Source organism: Dipodomys merriami, unplaced genomic scaffold (genome assembly GCF_024711535.1).
Source record: "Dipodomys merriami isolate MVZ:Mamm:240054 unplaced genomic scaffold, mDipMer1.0.p SCAF_90, whole genome shotgun sequence".
Taxonomy (NCBI): Eukaryota; Metazoa; Chordata; class Mammalia; order Rodentia; family Heteromyidae; genus Dipodomys; species Dipodomys merriami.
This window is the reverse complement of record NW_027206513.1, coordinates 1,680,076-1,703,919: the sequence shown is the minus strand read 5'-3', so window position 1 is coordinate 1,703,919 and position 23,844 is coordinate 1,680,076. Positions and strand designations below refer to the sequence as shown.

General features: G+C 41.2%; 1 protein-coding gene across 1 annotated transcript in view; it reads right to left on the bottom strand.

The window, feature by feature from the left end:
• Positions 1-23,844, bottom strand: part of Acoxl (acyl-CoA oxidase like) — a 366,861-nt gene that overhangs the window by 10,815 nt on the left and 332,202 nt on the right. Inside the window, 1 exon segment of the mRNA XM_070013290.1 lies at positions 10,879-10,980. Within this exon segment, the coding sequence (XP_069869391.1) occupies positions 10,879-10,980 (102 nt within the window).

The following is a 23,844-nucleotide window of genomic DNA, read 5'->3' as shown; positions in this document are numbered from 1 at the left end:
ACAAAATATCTTTAAAAACATACCAAGTGGGCTTAGAATGTGGCTTAGTGGTAGAGTGCTTGCCTAGCATACCTGAAGCCCTGGGTTTGATTCCCTAGTACCACATAAACAGAAAAAAGCAAGAAGTGGCTCTGTGGCTCAGATGGTAGGGTGCTAGCCTTGAGCCAAAGAAGCTTAAGGACAATGCCTAGGCCCTGAGTTCATGCCCCAGGACTGGCAAAAAAAAAAATACCAAGGATGAGAAATTCTTTTCATATTATGAAGTAGTGATGCTCATAGCAAGAAAACAAAATCAAAGACTAAATGTCTCCTATAAATGTAGATGAAAAATTCTTGAGAATATATTCACAAACGTGATCATCAATACAAAGAAGGGCAAGTTTCATGGCTGATGTCGTCTGAAGGTGAAATGGCTCCAAAAGGCCCATTTGTTAAAGGATTGGTCCCAAAGGTGGTGCTATTAGGAGGTGGTGGAATTTTTAGGAGGTCATTATGTCATTTGGGTGTACTCTTGAAAGGAATTGTAGGACAATAGCCCACTTCCCCTTCCTATCTTCCTGGCCCTGAGGTGAGCAGTTTTGCTCAGCCACCTGCTCCTACCATTGCCATCTGGCACTTTCACTGGTTGGCCCCAGATAAAAATGCAAGACCCTATCTGAAAAATAACTAAAAGAATAAAATGTCTGTAGGCTTAGCTCAAGTGGTGGAGGCATCTATCCAGCCAAGTGCAAGGTCCTGAGTTCAAACTTCAGGAGAGAGAGGGGCGGGGGGAGGTACAGAGAGAGAGAGAGAGAGAGAGAGAGAGAGAGAGAGAGAGAGAGAGAGAGAGAGAGAGAGAGAGAGAGAGAGAGAGAGAGAGAGAGAGAGAGGAGAGAGAAAGGACATAAAAGTAAAAATCCTACAGCTTCTAGAAAGAAGCACAGGAGAATAGCTTTACAGCCTTGGATTAGGTTAAGCTTTTTGAGTAAAGGCACAGAGCACTAACAAAAAATTAAAATCGACAACTTTTTATTTCATCAAACTTTAAAATGTCTGCCTATTAGAAAGTATTGCTAAGAAAATGAATGGACAGACTGGACAAATTAAAGTATCTATATTCCCAATGTACACCAGAGTCCTATAACTTAACACTAAATGCACACACACAGTTTTTAAATGGACTACTAATAAGAAAAACTAGAGAAACAGAGAAGGAAGGAGCTATCCCAAACTCATTCTACGAAGCCAATATCACACTCATCCCCAAACCAGGCAAAGACCCAACCAAAAAGGAGAATTACAGGCCAATCTCCTTGATGAACACAGATGCAAAGATCCTTAACAAGATTCTAGCTAACAGAATCCAGAAACACATAAAAAAAATAATTCACTATGACCAGGTAGGCTTCATCCCAGAGACACAGGGATGGTTTAACATACGTAAGTCAATAAATGTAATCCAACATATCAACAGAGCCAAGGTCAAGAATCACATGATTATCGCTACAGATGCAGAAAAGGCCTTTGACAAAATTCAACATTCATTCATGCTAAAAGTTCTGGAGAAAATAGGAATAGAAGGAACATTTCTAAAAACAATAAAAGCCATTTATGACATACCAATAGCCAATATTATACTTAATGGGGAAAAGCTACAACCAATTCTCCTAAAATCAGGAACAAGGCAAGGATGCCCACTGTCTCCACTCCTCTTCAATATAGTCCTAGAACCCTTAGCCAGGGCAATAAGGCAAGAAAAAGACATTAAAGGGATCCGCATAGGGAAAGAAGAAGTTAAACTATCCCTTTTTGCAGACGACATGATACTATACCTCCACGATCCCAAAAACTCCATCCCCAAACTCTTAGAAATCATAAATCACTTCGGCAAAATAGCAGGATACAAAATAAACCCACAAAAATCAGTTGCCTTCCTATACACTGATAATGTACAGGAAGAGAGGGAAATAAAGGGAGCAACCCCATTCACAATAACCTCCCGAAAAATAAAATATTTAGGAATTAACCTAACCAAAGATGTAAAAGAACTATTTAATGAGAACTATAAAAAGTTAAAGAAAGAAATTGCAGAAGACACTAGGAAATGGAAAGACCTCCCATGCTCCTGGATAGGCCGACTTAATATAGTAAAGATGGTAATACTTCCAAAACTAATATACAAATTCAACGCAATTCCTATTAAAATCCCAATGACGTACATCACTGAAATACAGAAAACAGTCCAAAAATTCATATGGAACAACAAAAGACCTAGAATAGCCAAAACAATTCTAGGGGACAAAGACAATATGGGAGGACTATCCATGCCGAACTTCAAACTCTACTACAGAGCTATAATAACAAAGACAGCATGGTACTGGCACAAAAACAGACCCGAAGACCAATGGAACAGAATAGAAGATCCAGAAATAAATCCACAGGCCTACAGCCAGCTGATATTCGACAAAGGAGCCAAAGACATACAATGGAAGAAACACAGCCTCTTCAACCGCTGGTGCTGGGAAAACTGGGCAGCCACATGCAGAAAACTAAAAGTGGACCCCAGCCTATCACCATGCACCAACATCAACTCAAAAATGGATTAAAGACCTTAACATTAAACCTGAATCTCTGAAACTACTGCAGGACAGAGTAGGAGAGACACTTGAACTAATAGGCACAGGAAGGAACTTCCTGAACAGAGTCCCAGGGTCACAACAAATTGGAGAGAGACTCGACAAATGGGACTACCTTAAAATAAAAAGCTTCTGCACAGATAAAGCTATCGCAACCAAGCTAGAAAGACAACCAACTAATTGGGAAAAAATATTTACCAGCAATATATCAGACAAGGGGTTAACATCCTGTATATACAGGGAACTCAAGAAACTAATCCCTCCCAAACCCAACAAACCAATTACTAAATGGGCAAGGGAACTAAAGAGGGACTTCTCAAATGAAGAAATAAAAATGGCAAAGAAACACATGAGGAAATGTTCATCATCCCTGGTGGTGAAGGAAATGCAAATAAAGACAACCCTGAGATACCACCTTACCCCAGTCAGAATGGCCCACATCCACAAATCAGCCAACGACAAATGCTGGAGGGGATGTGGAGAACGAGGAACGCTATTACACTGCTGGTGGGAATGTACACTGATACAACCACTTTGGAAAGCAGTCTGGAGGGTCCTTAGAAAGCTAAAGATTGACCTCCCTTACGACCCAGTCATACCACTTCTAGGCATCTACCCTGAACAACAGGAACCAATATACAAGGACACGTGCACCTCCATGTTTATTGCAGCACTGTTCACAATAGCTAGGATATGGAAACAACCTAGATGCCCCACCACAGATGAATGGATCCAAAAATTGTGGTATCTATACACAATGGAATATTATGCAGCCATTAGAAATGACAAAATAATGGCATTTGCAGGGAAATGGATGGAGCTAGAAGAAATCATGTTGAGCGAGGTAAGCCAAGAACGAAGAGACAAACAGTACATGGTCTCCCTGATAAGTGGATGATGAATCCAAAATGTTAGGTGATATGACAAAACTAACAGGACTTAAGAAACAAAGAACTCCCACTCATCTGGTTGAACCACTACTAAATATCCCCATGCTGCTGATCACATATATGGTATATAACATATGAGCACCGTTATATATTACAGACTGTGATAGACAATTTGCTCCAGGAAAGTTAGAATGAACTTGTGACTTTAAATGAGCATCATTATTCCACAATACTGTGAATTCCCGGAAATTAAGTAATCACTTAATCACAATCAAAAAAAAAAAAAAAAAAAAAGAACCTTGGGGAAGGGAGGGAGGGAGGGGATGGTAGGGGGAAAACAATGGAGGGGGTAACAATGTTCAAGAGGAAGTGGAAGTGTACTCATTACCTCACTCATGTAACTGTAACCCTCTGTATAGTATCTTTACAATAAAAAAAATTAAAAAAAAATAAACAGGACACACTCAGAGATGAGAATGGAAACATCACAATAGAAACAAGCCAGCAGCTGGGAATGTGGCTTAGTGGTAGAGTGTTTTCCTAGTATTCGTGAAGTCCTAGGTTCGATTCCTCAATACTACATAAACAGAAAAATCCAAGAGTGATGCTGTGGCTTACATGGTAAAGTGCTAGCCTTGAGCAAAAGAAGCTCAGGGACAGTGCCCAGGCCCTGAGTTCAAACCTCAGGATTGGAAGAAAAAAAATAAGCAAGGGTCAAAAAGAAAAAGAAAAACTAGATAAAGAGACCTGTGTTTGTCTTATAACTCCATATGAATTTGTCTTTTCTAAGTTTCTTTTTTTAATTTAAATTTTATTGTATAGGTGATATACAGAGGGGTTACACTTACATAAGTCAGGTAATGAGTGCATTTCTTTTCAAGCAGTGTCACCCCCTCCTTCATTTCCTCCCGGTTTTCTGACTTCTGATCCCTTTCCCCCAAGTTGCAGGTTCATTTCCAACATAGTGTCTAGTGAGTATCACATATGAATTTGTTAATTCCTCAAAATATAATGTTTAATTGAAGAACCCCACTCACCCAGAAATAAATCAGGAAGTTCTGAGTTAAAATTTTAACAAAGTAATTTTAATGTAAGCCTTACAAGATTACTATTTCTTTTTATGCTTTTTTAGTTAAAGAATAACATGCACGCAGAGCTGTAAGTATAGTAGCTTGGTAAATTATCATAAGAGGGGCAAACTCATCCATCATGCATATTAAGAAATAGAACATGGGTCTCCCAATGGCCCAGCAAAAAAATCTCCTGGCTCGAGCTGGCCATTATTACTTACATTGTTTCAGCAGTAGGCTATTAGGCTAACAGAATTGATTCCTGGTGGTTCAAGGCACAATGTGTGATGTAACTATTAGCTGTCCAGGGAAGGAAGCTACTAAGAGTCTAGCCTTCTACCATATAGGGGTTCTTACAAGTAAGTCCCATCCCTTCTCTATGCCTTACAGTGAGGTCACCCTGCATGCTACCTTCCTATAGTTCCTTGGGACTAAGTGCATTGTGTCCCACCCAGGAGAGAAGAGGTGCAGATTGACACAATGATCAAATCTTTTTTTTTGTCAGTCCTGGGGCTTGAACTCTGGGCCTGGGCACTGTCTTTGAGCTCTTCAGCTCAAGGCTAGCGCTCTACCACTTGAGCCACAGCACCACTTCTGGTTTTCATTGGGGATAAGAGTCTCACGGACTATTTTCCTGCCCTGGCTGGCTTTGAACAGCAATCCTCAGATCTCAGTCTCCTGAGTGGGTAAGAGTACAGGAGTGAGCTGGGTGGGGGGCGGGGGGGAGGATGGGATGGGAAGGGGAAACAAAGGAGGAGGCTACAATGCTTGATAAGAAATGTACTCATTGGGATGTGGACAGAAAGGAACCTTACTTCATTGTTGGTGGGAATGTAAACTTGTTCAACCACTTTGGAAAGCAGTATGGAGGTTCCTCAAAAGACTACACATAGAACTCCGCTATGACCCAGCAATCCCACTTTTGGGCATTTACCCTAATGTTTACAAAAAAGACCACACTAAAGCTACCAGCACAACTATGTTTATTGCAGCATTATTTACCATAGCTAAGATATGGAACCAACCCAGATGCCCCTCAGTAGATGAATGGATCAAGAAAATGTGGTATATATACACAATGGAATTCTATGCCTCCATCAGAAAGAATGACATTTCCCCATTTGTTAGGAAATGGAAAGGCTTGGAAAAAATTATATTAAGTGAAGTAAGCCAGGCCCAAAGAAACATAGGTCCCATGGTTTCCCTTATTTGCAATATCTAGTATAGGTATGAGTCAAGCGGAAAAGGTCAGATAATGTGATGTTAGGAAAACGAACCCTTAAATATGTATTTTAATGTTTTCGTTTCTTTCATGCATGTGTTTCTAACGCATTTATAAGATTATTTCTTTGTTGCTTTGTATGTCCCTCCCCCACAGTGTAACCCCCGCTTTCACTATATTTGATGTCAGTATAACATGTGGAGGAGATGGGGACAAACAAGTCGTTTCAGGATTCAGGTGGACCTGTTGCAACAATGAGAAGTACAAAATGTCATGTCAAAACCAGCTTTACAATGTCGGTGTGTGGGGGGGAGGGGGGTATGATTGGGTGGGGGGGGAGGGGGGAGGCTGGGAAGGGAGGTGAAGGGTAAACAAAGGAGGAGGCTGCAATGCTTGGTAAGAAATGTATGCATTATCCTGCCCATGTAATTGTAACCCCTCTGTACAGTATGTTCTCAAATAAAATAAAATTAAAAAAAAAGAAATGTACTCATTATCTTGCCCATGTAATTGTAACCCCTCTGTACAGTATTTTCACAATAAAAAAACTACCAAAAATAAAAAAACAAATAAAACAAAAAAATAAAATAAATAAAATTAAATTAAACAGCCTAGCTGGGGGTGGCTCCTAGCTCCTCCCCGGTAGGAAGCAGGAAAGTCCACAAGATTCTTATCTCCAATTAATTACCTAAAAAGCCAGAATGCTAGCCTTGAGAACAAAAGCTCAGTGACAATACTCAGGCTCTCAGTTCAAACCCCAGGATGGGCACAAATTAAAATAAATAAATAAGTAAATAAAACCGGAAAGGGCACTTGCCCACGAAAAGTGAAAAGCAACTATAAACACATTTTATTTTCACAAAATACAGTAATTTCTAACTCAAACCTTGTTATACTAAAATAAACATCCTGAAATTATTTCTTTTTCTCTTTTAAGCTCAGTTAACTTACTTAATATTTTTTAGAAACATGATAGAATCCTTAACCACTACTGGGGTCTAGTTGGACTCAGGTGAATTCCAACTTGTGAAAGGGCTTTGTTTGTGGAAGACAGCTCCTCCTCATGCAAATTTCACAATTTTTCACTGTGAATCCTTGGTGATGGGAGTAGACCTATAGTCACACATGGAGAAGAAAGCCCCAATTGCCTGGCATTTGAAGCATCTCCCCTGGGGAACCCAGAGTCGAGCAGTTGCCGGAGCTCAGAGGCTGGAGCTTAGCAAAACATTTGCCCTCTCCAGTGGCTATAACAAGTTACTCTTGAATGAAGGAAATGGAATGATCCCAATTCACTTCCCAGATACACAAAGCCCCACTGTGGGGCATGAGGGTTGACCAGGTGGCTACCATGTGGAAACCAGGTCTGTGGGGATGGGAGATGACCTCAGGGTCCCTTTTCTAGGCTAAACTGAAGAAATTACCCCCCCATATGTTTTCTTAACTTCACATGAATGGCCTGCATTTATAGGTTCAACCTAGTAGTTCATGCTACTGAGGAACCTGAGTGGGTCAGGAGAAGAGGACAGGGGAAGAGAAGAGAAGATAGATTTTCCCCTTTCCTAGGCAGCAATCTCTTACTAGTAGTTTTCCTCTCTTGCTCTCAGTGCTAGGACAAGGTAGAAGTAACAACCAGTTGTGGTAATGCCTTCAAAATACAGGATTTAACTGTTTAACTCAGTTGAATTTCTAGCATGTGACATAATTCTAGTAATACCTGACTCTTTGCTTAAGGCTACCAAGCAGGAACTGGCCCTTCTCACACCAGAGCAGAGCAGGACTCTATGCAGGTAAGCCCACACCAGCTTCCTCACTGAGCCTGAGGGACACACTAGCAAGCAAGCTGTTTCACTTACTAGCTGTCAGGTCAGATGGACTTTATGGGGTGGGGAAATCTCTTTCTTCAGATTCCTTATACAGAAAAGTGAGAATCTATGCATAGTACTGGAGACTGAAGGCCTGAGAAATTCTACTCTTTCCCACTCCTGGAGATGTTTTCAATATGCTTTGCCTAAATCTTCGGTTCATGTTGCCCTGGATTGTGAATTGGATTCTGAACATCTGCTAAAGCTGCATTCGTCCAGGTGGTTTGGGGGAGGGGAAATGGAGGGGTGGGAAATCTGAGAGTTCATTGGAAATAAATATTCCATGCAAAGTGAAAACCATCCCACACTGCGTTTGTAGGAAGTGGAGAGCACATGTAGGGCACCTTATGGGTTATGGGTTTGAGTGTGGGGTACATGTTCTTCCTAAAACTAAGATTTAAGGAGGGCTAATATCCCAATACTATCTTTCCAGCTTAGAACTCCTGTACAACTTTTTTCCTATATTGTTTCTTCCACTCTAACCCTTTCTGCTATCAGATAATATCTACCATTATATAGTTTAGGCATAGTGCAAAATAAATGAGTGATTTGTTTTGAATAAAGGGGTGTGAGAATAAAGTATAGATAATCATGTAAAGTTAATAAATGTAGAAAATAAGTGTACCTGTCTTTTAAATTCAGATGGGAGCTTGTTAAGCATACTAGCTTTGGGGCATGGTCTATGCCATGCAGCTACATATTCTTACAATAAGCCACACCTTCTAAATCAATATACCAATGGTCATGTCTGCTCAGAGCCACTTGAATGATCCATCAATCAACAGGATTGAGTGCTGTTCTTCCTCAATGGTTGAACAGGCTGAAGTCAAAACTTATGTCCTAGTGATCATTTTAGCAGACACAGCCAATGAGCCCAGACCACATGTCACCAGCTAGTTCTTCTCAGGTTCTTGAGCAGTGTTTTCACATACAGGAAAAAAGAAATGGTTCCTTACAATGGAGCAATGGAGGCTGATGGGGCTGTTTCCATGTCTATATACCAGCATAGGTGCAACATAGAACTGCAATTTATGCTGGGAAACCTAGGCTTCCCCTTGCACAGCTATAGGTTCACTAAAGTGAAAACTGTCTCAGAGGCATGGGAGAACAAATCCAGTGAACTAAGCTCCAATAGAGATGTAGCAATTGACAGACCATGACACCTTCAGGATGTTAATGCAACAGCTCATGAAGAAGCAAGGGCTGTTGATACAATGTAATGAAAAATGGTGTGTGTATTGGGAAATATCAAAAATTCTTGGACACAGTTATGGTTAGTGTTTACTTTCTCTTTTCAGGAATGAGGGGTGTGTGTGAGTGTGTGAGTGTGTGTGTGTGTGTGTGAGAGTGTGTGTGTGTGTGTGTGTGTGTGTGTGTGTGTGTGTGTGTGTGTGTAGCGTGCACTAGTCCTCAGGCTTGAACTCAGGGCTTGAGTATCCCTGAGCTTTTTCAGTGGTTAATTGAAGAGTCTCAAGGACTTTACTACCCAAACTAGCTTTGAGCTGGGATTCTCAGATCTCAGACTCCTGAGTAACAAGGATTACAGGTGTGAGCCACTAGCACCTGGCTTCCAGGTGTGCAGGTTTGGGTTTTATTTTTTCAACACTACTGTTAATGGGCAGCTCCTTACAGTCTCTGAGAAAGTGGAAGAATGGCCTTTCTCCCTGCTGTTTGGATTAAGCAACTCTCTGCCTGGAGCATTCCCCGCCTAAAGGCCCTTTGTAACCTACTTCTCACATGGTTTTATTATTTGAGCTCAGGGCAGGAAACAGAACCTGATTTAACATTTTTCTAAGTATTATTTTCACCACATTGAATAGGGTCCTTTTTTGATCTGCAACCCACAGCTGGGCTGTGGTTCTCTCAACACACACAGACTAAAAAGCTTCCTCTTGTGTTAATGTCTTAGTGTGAGCTGACCACATGTCCCCATATATTTGTTTCTTCCCCACTGTTTCAGAGTAGGCACTGTGCTCAGGACACCAGGGGGCCAAAGAAGGCTACTCTGTGTCTACCTTAAGGTGACTTTCAAGAATTGCAAAATAAGGGAGGAAATTCACAGCCAACTATTTATTTTCATCACAATATACCAATTGGAGGTGTAATTCTATTTTATTTTTTAGGAAAACCAAGTGGTTTTTAATGGAGATATAGTACTATTAACGGTTGGGTTATTTTCTTCCTGAAAATGAGCCTCAGCTGTGACTCTATGAGACTGATAATTATCTGAAGCAAAATAAACACAAATGTCTGGGTTAATGAAGTCTGAAACAGGGTAATGCCTGGGCACTGAAATTTCCAAGAACAAAGAATGTAATTGTTCTGTACATATCCCTAAAAAAATACAGAATGAGTGAGACCTAGGCACCCTGGGCATAGGGACTTTGTTATGAAGGAGCCTGGGTATTGGGTGTGTGTGTGTGTGTGTGTGTGTGTGTGTGTGTGTGTGTGTGTGTGAGCCATCGAATGACGGTCTACATGAACTAGTTAAAGGCAGCAGCTCATCCTACAACTCAGCTAGCATCGGAAATCTGCTATGGAAGCCTCAGCTTTGTCAAGCATTAACTTAATAGAGTCAACATCAGATGCCCAATGCCCACATTAGAGTAACCGTTATTTTGCCTGACCATACTTTACCCAAGATAATGAGCATGGACCTGTCCTTCAACTCTGAAGTTCAAGACTTTTTACCTGCTACCCTGTCTATCCTCGAAAGAGAGCTCCCTTGAATGTGGAGACTGAGCCCCACTCCTGCTTGTGCTTCAGCCAAGGCCCAGCAGGGAAGGGGTACGGCAATGCATTTTACCAATAATGGTGCTGTTCTATACTGTTTCTTCAGACTAGCATTTGGGAGTGAGTCACTGGACCTGCCTGCATTTTCAAGTGCTTGGTAGCTATTGAATTCTGTGGTTACTGTGACATAACAGTACCACAGGTCCCTCTTCTGAATATAAGGGATGAGCGATAAAGTTTTGGGAGGAGTTGACAAGGAAAAAATATCTTTCTCTGCTTCTCATGTCAGGAAAATCAAGTGCAGTGAAACACTCCTTGTCACTTAGCTCTGAAGTAGAACACAATCCTGTCACACATTGATCATGTGAAGTTCCAGAGGCATGAAGTCCATGAGTGATATGAAATTGACAGGGCTATTTTCTAAGAAAACAAAGAGCTAAAGATGGGTGCATAATAAGTTTCTTCACCCTAGGGGCCCATCCATACCTGATTCCTGATCCTCACGCTGGTCATGGAATTCAAGTGCTTCTGTTCTAAATATCAGGCTCTCTCCTGGAATACTAGCTTGGTTCCATACAGCGGGCAAAACTAAGGGTGGAAAAGAGGAAAGAAATGAATAGTGATATATCAGCAAATGCAGACTGTAGGAGGCAAAGAGGAATAACACCATTTTGCATTTTATAAAATCACAAAATACTTCTTTAATGTATAATTGTCATAGTTTGGATGAGAAGAATGTGTTTCTTTTCTTTCTTTTTCTCTTTTTTTTTTTTTTTTTTTTTTTTTTTGCATTTTTGCTGGGTGTTGGTTGCTCATGCATGTAATTCTACTCAGGAGGTTGAGATCTAAGGATCATAGTTTGAAGCTAGCCCAGGCAAGAAAGTTCATGAGGCTCTCATCTCCATTACTCCATTAACAATTTAAAAAAAGAAAAAAGCTGGAAGGGGAGCTGTGGCTCAAATGGTAGAGCACTAGCATTGAGCAAAAGAAGCTCAGAGATAGTGCCCAGGCTCTGAGTTCAAGCCCCATGACCAGCACCACACACACACACACACACACACACACACACACACACACCCCAAAACAAAAACAAAAAAAAAACCCTACCACCAAGAAACATTGTGTGGGAAAATTGAAAAGCATATGTGTGTGTGTGTGTGTGTGTGTGTGTGTGTGTGTGTGTGTGTGTGTGTATCTGTATATATATATGAAGAAAATGAGTACTATAATCAGGTTCTTTGTATTACTTTACCCTTAACTCACCATCTCATTTTGTCTGTAACCTCACCTTGTTCTCTCCACATACATTCAGGTTACTTAGAATTCCATACAGAATGGCTTTGAAAATATGTGTATAATTTGTTTCTCTTCTCAATTCATAAAAAAGTACATTTAATGTGCTTTCTGAATATGATAGTTTCCATTGAGCATGGTTCCATTGAGTAAACTTTCACAAAAATAGCATTTCTCATTTACATCTTGTTTCAACACGTTGTTCCTCTTACATTTCTGAAACCTACACACAGGGTTCCTCATGACATCATGGTTCACCCAAGCTACAAAAAATAAGTTTTCCTGAAGCAAGCAGTGACTTGCCATTTAACAATTCATTCATTCGTCTTTTACTGTTCTTTGATCCCAATGCACACAAAATAGGGAGCTCAGTGTGACCGTTCTTCCCAGCTCCATCCCCAGCTCCAATTGCTATCCTCAGCCAGCTGCCATCTTCTTTCATCTCTTCTCCTACTCAAGTCCTTCTGTATCATTGGGACACACTTCAACCATGAACACCTCATTGTGTATCTCTGAAAATGGACCAGGACACCTTCCCTAGGTGCACAGGCTACTCTTTAAATCAAGAAGTGGCATCTCCCACCAACCTAGCATCAATGCAACTTGCTTAGAAGCTAATCTCATTGTCAAACCCTGTGAGAACCACAACTCTTCTTATTCTGAGTCAAATGGAATTAGTCTTCCTTTCAGAAGATGGTATGTCACTTAGGGGCCACAACACTCAATAGTCAAGAAGTTTTCAATTATATATGCGGATAATGTAGTCTCTTCTTTCCTTTTCTGGACATAATAGAATCATTACAAAGAGCCTCAAGTATTCTGTCTTCCTAGAAAGTGTGGCTTAACACCTTGGATATGATATGAACTTACTAAAGGCTATAATGTAATTGTGTGGACAGTATATTTTCTTATAAATGCACTTTCATAAGGTATCCACTTACCCTATAGTAAGAATAACTGAAGAGAATAATGAAATACATCCTGAAAATATAAATCCTGATAAAGTAAGAAATCATGTACATTATGGGGCTAAACGGAATCACAGGTCTTTAGGTGAACTTCAAATGCACTCCAAAAGAAGTATTTGTTAGGTACAGAAAGTTATTCCTTATCACTTGCAGAAATACAACAGCAAAGTCAGGGACAAGAAATCTGGAGTATAGAACTACAAGTATTCTTAGAAATCATCTAGTCTTCACACATAATGCAGAAAGCTGCCTCGACCAGGGTCAACCAAGACACCGCTGACTATTCTCATTAGGACAGTTCAAGAATTCATAATTTATAATTTAAAAAATAGGTCATAATAAAAAATATTAAAAGTGTGGACAAGATGTAGGCAAACCACAAGAGACAATGCAGCACACCAGAGTGGTAACTACAGGGCTGCTAGCATGGGAGGGCAGGGGGTAAGCAGGTGGACAGGAGCTATTGCATCCTGGAAGACAGAGCAATACAAACAGGGATACTTCAAGAGGAGCTAAGACCATCAGTTGAGGAATAGAACCCCAAGGTGACCCCACAGAGAGGCAACAGGAGACAGAGATCCTAATTTCCCTCTTCCTCCTCTCCAATCTCTGGCTATTCATGGACACGAATCCAGCCATGATTTGAATGTGTCCCTCCAAAGTTTATATTTTAGAAACTTAATTCTCAAAATTTTTATGTTAATGGTATTTAGAGATGAGGCCTTTATAAGGTAGTTAGGGTTAATGAGGTTGTGAAGGTAGGCCCCACATGATAGCATTTATAAGAAAAGGGAGACTCTAGCCGTCACCCTTGCTCTGTGGTGCTCTCTGCTGGGTTATGATTCAGCAAGAAGACCTCACCAGGTGTAACATGCTGCTTTTGAACTTGCCAGCTTTCAGGACTATGGTGAGCCAAATAAACTTCTATTATTTATTTATAATATTATTTATTTATAATAATTATTATAATATTATTTATAGTAATTAATATAATATTATTTATTTATAATATTATACCCCTCTCAGGTATTTGGTGAAAACAACAGAAAAGAGTCTAAGATTCTTTTCATGCAAGAGTCAACTTCCTGGTACATAACTAGGCAGAGAAGAATGGAGACTAGAGCTGGGGAGGAAATGGAAGATTAGTCCTTCCAAGTTCCATGTCTCATATTCATCCAGTCCCGGTCTTTTTGTTTTTGTCCTGTGTGTTACTAAGGTTTGAACTCAGCACTGGCACGAGGCAGGTATTGTATTGCTAATAGGGTGTCACTTTTTATCCAGGCACGTGCCCAGGCTATAATCTGCCTATTTTATGCTTTCTGCCATAACTGGCATGACAGATATATGTCACCATGTCCAGATTCTTCTGTTAAAATGAAATTTTGTATACTTTTCTGGTACTGTGATCTTCCCAATGTCAGCCACCCAAGTAGCTACAGTCTATTCTTTTTATTTTTTATTTTTTCCCTTGGTGTAGTCCTGGGACTTGAACTCAGGGCTCGGGCACTGTCCCTGAAATTTTTTTGCTCAAGACTAGTACTGAAAGATTAAATGAAACATTAAATAGACTTTGCCAGAGAACCATGAAAACCTCCAGGTACAGAAAACAAAGAAAGGTTTATTGCCTGGAAAGGAGGCTAGCAAGACTCCTTCTCACAAGGGAGAAGGGAGAAGAAGCAGTCTGAGGTGACCTATGTAACCCAGGCGGTTTAGGAGGAGCTAGAAGGGGCTAAGAGGCGGAGACCCCAGTGTGGACATGTGGACCAGGGGCTTCATCATGGTGGACTAGGATTTATGGCTGCTATCCAAATAGTAGATAAGGGGTCCTGCCACTGCCCAGACCTGAAGGTCACTCTAAGTGGCTCTTGTTGCCTTATATGGTGATAGCTGCCTCAGAGAAGTACCATCCCAAGGTAAAGGGGGCTGGAGGTTGATTATTTACGGCCTTTACTACATGGGCCTAGTGTTGCCTAGGAAGGGAGCATGCTAAGCTGTAGAGAGGGGAAGGAGTGGACTAAGCTATGGGAAGGGAGCTCATTTTACTAATAAGTACTCTATTACTTGGGCCACAATTCCATTTCTGGATTTTTGGTGGTTAATTGGAAATAAGAATCTTATAGACTTTTCTGCCTGGACTTGCTTTGAAACACAATCCTCAGATCTCAGCCTCCTGAGTAGCTGAGTAGCCTGAGCCACTCCACCCAAGACTCTATACTTTTATAAACAAAATAAGAGAATTTTCTTGTATAGTGGCCATATAATATTTTTAAGCAAATGAGCAAAAATTATCATGATAATTTGGCTTATATCAAACATTTCACCAGCTGACACTGCTAACTAAGCACCTTGTTTTCAACCAGTTGAGGTGCATATCTATATCTATATCTATATCTATCTATATATCATCCCTAAGGGCATGTTTCTTAATTTGTTCTTTTAAAGTCTTCTTTTCAGAATGACCTACCTTGAACCCTTCCAAATGTTTTGATTCAGTCACCCGTCATATGTCATTTAAAAGCTTGTCAAGCCTTATCTACCATGTTATAGGACCTCCACTTTTCAGACTTTAGTAAATAAGACAGATAACTCTAAAGATATAGTTTGAAGATTCAGGTTTCAGGTAATAAGTAGTAGACAAGATCACCTCTGACAGTGGATGTAGCCATGACCTGAGGACTCAAATAAACCCTACAGAGTCAAAGCAGACTGAGGAAGAAGATCAGAATTCAAACTACAGCCAAAATGCTGCTATGTTTAACTTTTTCCTTTTGATCCTCATAATGTTTGTCTCTGGAGGAACAGAGCAGGATAACTAAACCCAGTTTTCTAGCTGGATGATGAGGAAAGGGAGCCCCAGGGAACTGGACAATACTGGGGAGGTCATGGAGAGGGCGGGCTTGGGAAAGCAGCCTTACAGTTGTTTATGTACTTCTGGGCTCAGCAACAGGAGTGTGTGTGTGTGTGTGTGTGTGTGTGTGTGTGTGTGTGTGTGTGTGTGTGTGTGTGTGTGTGTGTGTGTTTGCTGCTAATTAGTATATAAAAGACTGGCAATTGAACTAGCAGACAGATGAGAGCCAGACTGGACAGCAAGTGGTGCTCATGTGGAAGAGGTCTGAATGGACACTGGAACCACAAAGCAGGGAAGGTAGTTTGCAGACCAAATACACCCAGGTCCATTGCTGCTAGAACAGAAAAGGGAACCATCACCCTAGCATTTTAGCAGGATCCTAAACCATAACAAAATACTCAAAATGTTTAGGGAAAATGTAAAAGTTTTTTTTCAGAATAGTAAAGGAAAATAGAAATATAACCAACATGGGAAAGAAGACATCAACAGAGAAAAATACTGAAATGACATAAATGTTGGCAGTGACTTCAAAAAACTTTTCAATTATAAATGATAAACAGTATCTAACAATATCCAATGCATAGCTTATGAAATTAAGAAAATCGAGGAGATTGGGTTGGGAGGGATGAGGGAGAATGATGAAAGGGGTGAAATTATTCAAGATGCATCATATCCATTATTTGTCAAGCGGTAACTCTTTTGTACAACTAATTAAGGAAAATAAAAATTTAACTAAAAACAATTATCTAATAAGCCCTCTCAAAACACATGATCAAAGAATGGGTTTCAGTAAAGAAATAGAAGATATAAAGGAAAACCAAATAGAAATTTTAGAGGTGAAAACTACAATGATCAAAATAAAAGTGAGTTCAACAGCAAAACCAAAGCGTCTGAGGAAAGAATCAGTGAACTAGAAAACAAAGTAACATAAATGTTCTTATCTGAACAAGAAAAGGTAGAATGAAAAACATAAAGAGAAGCAGAGCCTCAGGGACTATGATACTATATCAAAAGGTTTTGGTAAAAGAGATGGAAGAAGGCAACTGAAAAGTTCTTGAGCATTTAATGATAAAAATGATAACTGAATTTCTCATCAGGAACTAGAGTCCAGAGACAAAAATTTTAATCTACGGAAACAACTGACAAACCAGCATTTACATCAAGGAAAACCATTCTTCAGGAGTAAGGTGAAATAAAGAAATGTCCAGTGAAGCTATGTGGCTCATGTTTGTAATTCTATCTACTCAGGAGGCTGAGAGCTGAGCATTTTGGTTGAAAGCCAGATTGAGCAGAAAAGTTCCTGAGAATCTTATCTACAATCAATCAGCAAAAGCCTGAAGTGGATGTGTGGCTCAAGTGGTAGAACGCCAGCTTTAAGCAGAAAAAGCCAAGTGAGAGCACCCTGAGTTCAAGCTCCAGAACTGATACAATGAGAAAGAAAGAAAGAAAGAAAGAAAGAAAGAAAGAAAGAAAGAAAGAAAGAAAGAAAGAAAGAAAGAAAGAAGGAAGGAAGGAAGGAAGGAAAGAGGGAAGGAAGGAAGGAGGGAAGGAAGGAGAGAAAGAGAGAGAGGGGGGAAGGAGGAAGGAAGAGAGGGGGGAGAGAGAGAGAAATGTCCAGTGAAGAAAACTAAGAATTTCTTGCTCACAGGTCTACTTTAATAAATATTCAGTCAAAAGGAAACAAAAAGTTAACAGAAATAGTAAATATCTGAGTAAATACAATAGACTATTGTTATTATGGATTCTTTTAAAATACATTTAATGAGGGGCTGGGAAGGTGGCTCAGTGGTAGAGCGCTTGCCTTGCATGCATGAGGCCCTGGGTTCGATTCCTCAGCACCACATAAGCAAAAAGCTGGAAGTGGCGCTGTGGCTCAAGTGGTAGAGCACTAGCCTTGAGGTGAAGAGCTGAGGAACAGCGCCCAGGCCCAGAGTTTAGGCCCCATGACCAGACCCCCCCCTCCCAAAAATACATTTAATGACTGAAAGCAAAATTTGTAACCCTGAGATGATTCACAATGTATGCAAATACATAGGAAAGACACTCTGTGGTGGTAAAGTTTCTTCATTCCAATTGATGTCAAAGAACTAGTTCCGAGGAGACTGGAAAATGTAACTACACCATATCAAAATTCTTAGAAAAATCAATATAAAGAAAAATATTTACATATTATCCAGTAATTTCCCTCCTTCAGACTTACCTGAAAATAGTGGTTCTTACTGTGTATGATTTTTGCACTTGGCAATGCTCAGAGGCCTTTTGGTTGTCAAAATGGGGAGGGGAAATTGTTGCCATTTTGTGAATAAAGGTCAGCGGATAAAAATTCATTAAACTATATGCTGTCAACAAGATTATTTTACTTGAAAATAACTTCAAAATATGTGTGTGTGTGTGTGTGTGTGTGTGTGTGTGTGTGTGTGTGTGTGTGTGTAGGTGTGAGCACCAGACCTAGGGCTTGAACTCAGAGCCTGGGTGCTGTCCTTTAGCTTTTTCACTCAAGGCTAGTGCTCTACAACCTGAGCCATACCTTACTTCCAGCTTTTTAGTAGTTACTTGGAGGTAAAAGTCTCATGAGCTTTCCTTCCTGGGGTTAGCTTTGAACCTTGATCCTCAAATCTCCCCCCACCTTCTAAATAACTAGGATGACAGCTGTGAGCCACAGATACTGGCTAATATTGATATTTTTTAAACTCCAAGCCATGTACCACGTAACAAAGTTTCAGCTAGCACAGACCACATGTGACCCCATAAAATGACAAAGGAGCTGAAAATTTCCTATCACTCAGGATGTCACAGGCATCCTGACATTGTACAGCAATACATTACAAACAATCTAACTGTGCTCCCAGTTTTAGGAAAGCCTCACACCTTCATTATGTATATAATATATGCACTATGCATGTATGTATATACTGTACAGTATATATGAACACGTACAGTGCATAATCCCTGGCAATAGTAAATTGCTTTGTTACTAGCATATCTGTTACTATACCATACATCATTATTTTATCAGTAGATTCTATTTGTACTTAAAAAAAGTTTGCTGTAAAACCAACAGCCAGCTCGCATGTCATATTTACTGTATATCTTGATTGCTTCAAGCTGTGTAGAGTGATTCACTATCTCATCTAAATTTGGGTAAGTGCTTTCTGAGAGTCTGCAAAATGACAAAGCATTTGCCACAGTGTGTCCTTATTATTAAAGCAATGTGTGACTGTGCATAGGATTTCTGCATCGCCCTATCTAGCCTGCCTCCCAACCCCCACCCCCACTTTTTTTTCCCCCAGCAACTCCAGGCTGACAGGGCTATGTTCTCGAAAGATCTTTGTATGGGAACCTCAGCTGGGGCTCTTCCCCATTCTCCCTCCGTTGGAAGTTACTTTTTCCCATCTTGCATTCCCAAGGCTGTGTGCTTTCCCCTCTCCTATACTCTGGCCATAGGACTTTCTTATCATAACATGGTCACACCAGCAGGAACTGTAGCTCATGTACCTTGGATTTCCTCACTGTGCCTGGCCCAGAATTGAGACTGTAAATGCATTTGTAGAACTAAAGAGTTCAGAGAGCCTTGATTCCCAGGAGCCTAAGCCCACTGGGACCAGCAACAGTATGAACGGAGACTGCTTGCGATTTATGGAAGCAGGCAGCCTGGATTCATAGCCTGAACTGCATAATAAGCCAGAAGATGAAGCAAAAGGACTGAGCTGGCCCTCCAGTGTCAGAGAAGATGAACAAAGCTTATTAATGCAGAGGAATAGCAGCATGAGATGAGAACAGTTTCCCCCAGCAACAACCCAGTTCTCTCATCTTGATGAAGTGCTCTGCCTTCTGCCTCAGACTTTAGCCACTTGGGATATGCATTATTGCCTTGTAAAATTGATGGGCAGAGGCACTACCTCCTAGTTTAAGGTATTTCTGTCAGCGTTAGCAAAAAAGTATTGGCTCTGCGATTTCTAAGGGCATCCCTTGCAACAGGAAAGTGACTAAAACTTAGGCCAGGCTGGAACAAAGCTTATCTCTAATCCGTACTGTCCACCGGCTCTGTCCCCTCCCCTCCCAGTTGCTAGCTCCAGGTGTGAGCTCTGGGTCTCCACAGGTGAGACAGTCTTATTTATAGTTCATGTGAAAGCAGAGGAGGAAGTGTTAACTGCAGTGTCATTTTCTTTGATCTTCTGAAGTGTTGTTCAAGATCAAAGTCTTTTTTTTTTCTTCCAAATTGCCTGGAGATGTTTCCCAATTAAAACAAAACAAAAAACCCCTTCCAACCTGCTGGGCATTTCTGGTGTTTTAAATCTTCCTGCTTTAGACACATCCCAGGCTGTGGCAGGTGGATCATTGTGACAGCTGAGTGTTCTAGGGAGAGGAGGCTGGAGAAGGAGAGCAGTTCCTCTTGAGTCTTCTCTAGTCTGAGGGACAAGGCAGCCTCTCCTCACCACCCCGTGTTGTGGCAGAGGTAAGTGCTCCTAGGGAAGGAGAATCACAGGAAGGTGATAATGGTGGGTTCAACACTCAGGACTTGGCAGAAGGCAGGGACAGGCCAAAGCCAGCCAGACTGCTTTCCGCCTTATTAAAAAGCTTAACTATAGCTATATGCTGGCTTTCTCAAGTGACCAGAAATGAAAAGCACACACACACACACACACACACACACACACACACACACACACACACACACACACACACACACACACCCATCAACAAGCCAAAGGGCTACAAAAGGTAATTTTTACTGGCATAGTGAATATGCAGGGACACCTGAACCACAAAGCTTCTGAACCACAAAGCTTCCAATGCTGAGGGCAGCCAATGGGAAAATGTTTCTATTGCTACCTGGGATTCTCCAACTAGCTACCCAGTCCTGTGGTTACCTTGCTCAGACAAACTCTCTACCTATGGTGCTGACATGGCCTTACTGCATCCAAAGGAAGCCAGAAGACTCAGGAAGCACAGTTGTGCAGGGAGGGATGTGGCCACTTCTTCTGGGGCTCTTGTTAAGCCTCTGTGCAGACTGGCTGCCATACTTGGATATTAAAGTTGCCTCAAAGTCCTAAGTGTTAGAGGCTTCCCCAGCTTGGTGCCACTGGAGGTGGTGGACCCTTTAAGAGGTGGGCCAAGTGGGAGGACTTCTGGTCATTGGGTGGAGTATTGCATCCTTGAAGGATATGGGTACCTGGGCCTTTCTCTCTTGCTGAGATTACACATGTGCATCACCACACTTGGCTAACCTTTTCTCTTTATTAAATAATTCTTTCAGCCATTTGTTAAACCAATGGAAAGCAGACCAATGCATTGGTTCCCATCATCCTGTCATACAGAGAGGCTGGGGAAGGTAAGAAAGCATCACCAGGCTCTTCTTGAATTTTATTTTTGTAACCCAAGGTAAGGTTAATCCCAACTCAACTTATTGACACTCCTAGATCCCCTATGTCCTTGGATTTCTTTTCTCTTATTTTTGCCTGTGGGTGCCCAATGACTCCAACACCATTGGCTGAAAAAGCTATTAGCGTTCTCCCATTAGAATTGTTTTGGCCATCTTATCAAAATTCATTTAGACATACTTGAGAGCATATTACTGAATTTCATGTTTTAATCCATCAATATACACATGCACACATCTACTAATACTTTAGCCTTGATTCAGTAGTATGTGTGTGTATGTGTGTGTGTGTGTGTGTGTGTGTGTGTGTGTGCATGTGCGCACATGCATATGCACATGACAGAGATCTCAGCTCCCTGAGTAGGTAGGACTACCGATATGAGCCACAAGCACCCAGTAATTAGTGTAGTTTTATACCTCCTTTAGTCTTTTCAAATTCCTTTTAGCTGTTCTAATTTCTTTGTCAATACCTTCACATTTTGTATCTGCAGTTTGTCTTTCCTCCATTCAGTTCAAGATTTTCTGGTTCTTGGTATATGTGTGGTTTGGGTCTAAAAATTGTATCTTTTGGACCTTCTCGAGTGAGATACTAGCTCTCCTTTATATCTTGTCCTGGATATGCTCCACTGTAGGACAGGGTCCACGGCAACCTTTGTTGACCGCCACAGTGGGAAGGAAACACTCCGCCTCTGCTGACACTGCTAGGGGTGGCCTCGTTACCAGTGGGTGGCGGTGAGAGCCCTCAATTTCCATTTGCCCTTTGCTGATACAACCACAGTGTGTATCTATGGTGATTCTGGAGGCTTCTTATTACTGGGTGTCACAGAAGGTCAGGCCATACAGGTGATGTCCAAAGACACTATGGGGAAGGGAGCAAGAGAGGCCTTGTTGCTGCCCAGTGGAGATGGGATGCCCTACCAGGCTCCTTAGATGCAGCCCCAGTGGTGGGGTAGCACTGCCCAGTAGTGGGAGGGGAAGTTTGCGTTTCTCACCTGGCATGGTGTGCAGATAGGGGCCACACATTTTTCAGGAGGAGAGTAGTGATGGCCAGAAAGTCCTTGTCTTCCTAGGCTCTCTCTTGTTTCTTCTTCCTCTTCTTCCATCTCTTTCTGTTGTAGACAATAGGCTTTTCCAGGCTTCCAGCTTCCTTAGCAAATCTGGGATATTTGAAGGATCCAGAGAACTCCTTTCTGGGTTATAACTTGAGTCCAGGGTTCCTAACTGGTTTGGCTTTCTAGTCTTCATCTTTTAGATCTGTTTGTGCAATTATTTTTAGTTGTACTTAGCAGAAAGAATAGGGAAAGTGTGTCTACTCTATTTTCCTGGAAGCAGATGCCTCTCTCTGTCCCCCATCCCTTCAAATATCATGTAGTTGGCTTTTATTTTTTTATCCAATCAGAGTCTTCTACTTTGAATAATAAATTTACTTTACATATATGATTGGCCATAGTACAGACATTTAAATGTATCTTTCCTGTGAGAGTTCTTTCAGAAGATAACATTCATCAAACTATTATTAGTAAGCTGTTCCTAGCTGCCCTTCCTATCAGAACATATCACATTTCAGAACACATCACACTGCCTCACCCCCATGCTGTCCTTTTACAGTCCAGACACAAAGAAGATGGAAAGCTTTGTTCAAAGATAGGAAGAATCCATTAGATTCTCAGAAGAGACAATGATGGCTGGTGGCTTCATACTGACTGTTTTCCTCACATTCAATTCAGAAATAATCTCCTTCCCCTCCTGACTTCCTTCTTATGAAGGGGCTAAGAGCATATGCAATGTCCTCATAGACAGTTGTCATCCATGTGAGCCTCTGCTCCCTTTGGGATGTAGGGTATCCAGTCTGGAATGACAGAGCCTTTTCTTGGTTCTGGGACAAGAATGGAATTTTCCTAAGCAATTTTCACCCCATTTCATACTTGACATCTACAAGGTATTTTGAATTGCGATAGCCATTTGCACATTGTAAAAAATTATCCAAGCCAAAGCAGCTAACATTTAGTAAGGGCCTGAAGAAGAGTTAGGCAGGTGCAGAGAACAGAAATAAGCAAATCTGAAACATTTCCAGGTTTTACTCAGAGTGTAAATGTGGTGGGCCATGGGGAGGGGACTGTGCAATGCTGGGTTTTGCTGCTTCCGTCCGCCCATGGAGCGTGACTGCTCCTGCAACTGGAGCGCCAAGGTCCCCTTCTCAGTCTGCTGAGAAATGTAACCTATGTTAGCCACCTAGGAATTCTATTTGCGTCTGGTGGCTGAGACCCACACCACAGAAAGCCCCTGAAGGATTTTCTCCATTTTCTAGATGAGTGATACCTCTTGGGCATTTCAGTATATTTATCTCCATTTCAGTGGTGAAATGACAAAGTTGAGCTAGGCTTTGTGATTTCCTCTCACTGACTGTCTCCTGGGGCCAAATTTTGCTCTCAGTTTCCCCTATGTGATTTTATTATTATTATTTTTAACAAAATCCTTCCAATTTTCTCATCTCAGCCCATTTCATTTCCTCTTGTTCTGTCTCCTAAAGTGGCCTAAAATGAAATCTGCCCCCTACATCTCTGCACAGAGGGGAACAGAGTATTCCAAGAGTCACACCTGGTCATAATGTCCTGGTGCCAGATACACAGGGGCAGGAGTCCTTGGAGGGTTTGCTCTCTATCCTTGGGGTAGGTTGGTGCATTTCCAAAGAAGGATTTCTGCTTCCTACCTGGGTCTGAACTTGGTTGTTGATTTAGCTCCTTGACAATGGAATGTTGAGGACAGAGCAGGTAACATGTCCTCCCATGTTGCTGTCATCCATGTAGAGAATATGCTACCTTTTTTGTAATCTAGTCTGAATGGTATTCAGACTAGAATGATACTAGCCCCTTTGTCCTACAGAAGAACTTTGTGGAGGAGCTAGATGGACGGCAGACTCTCCTACAGCACAATGAATTCCCTTGTTGTAGACACAAAACCCT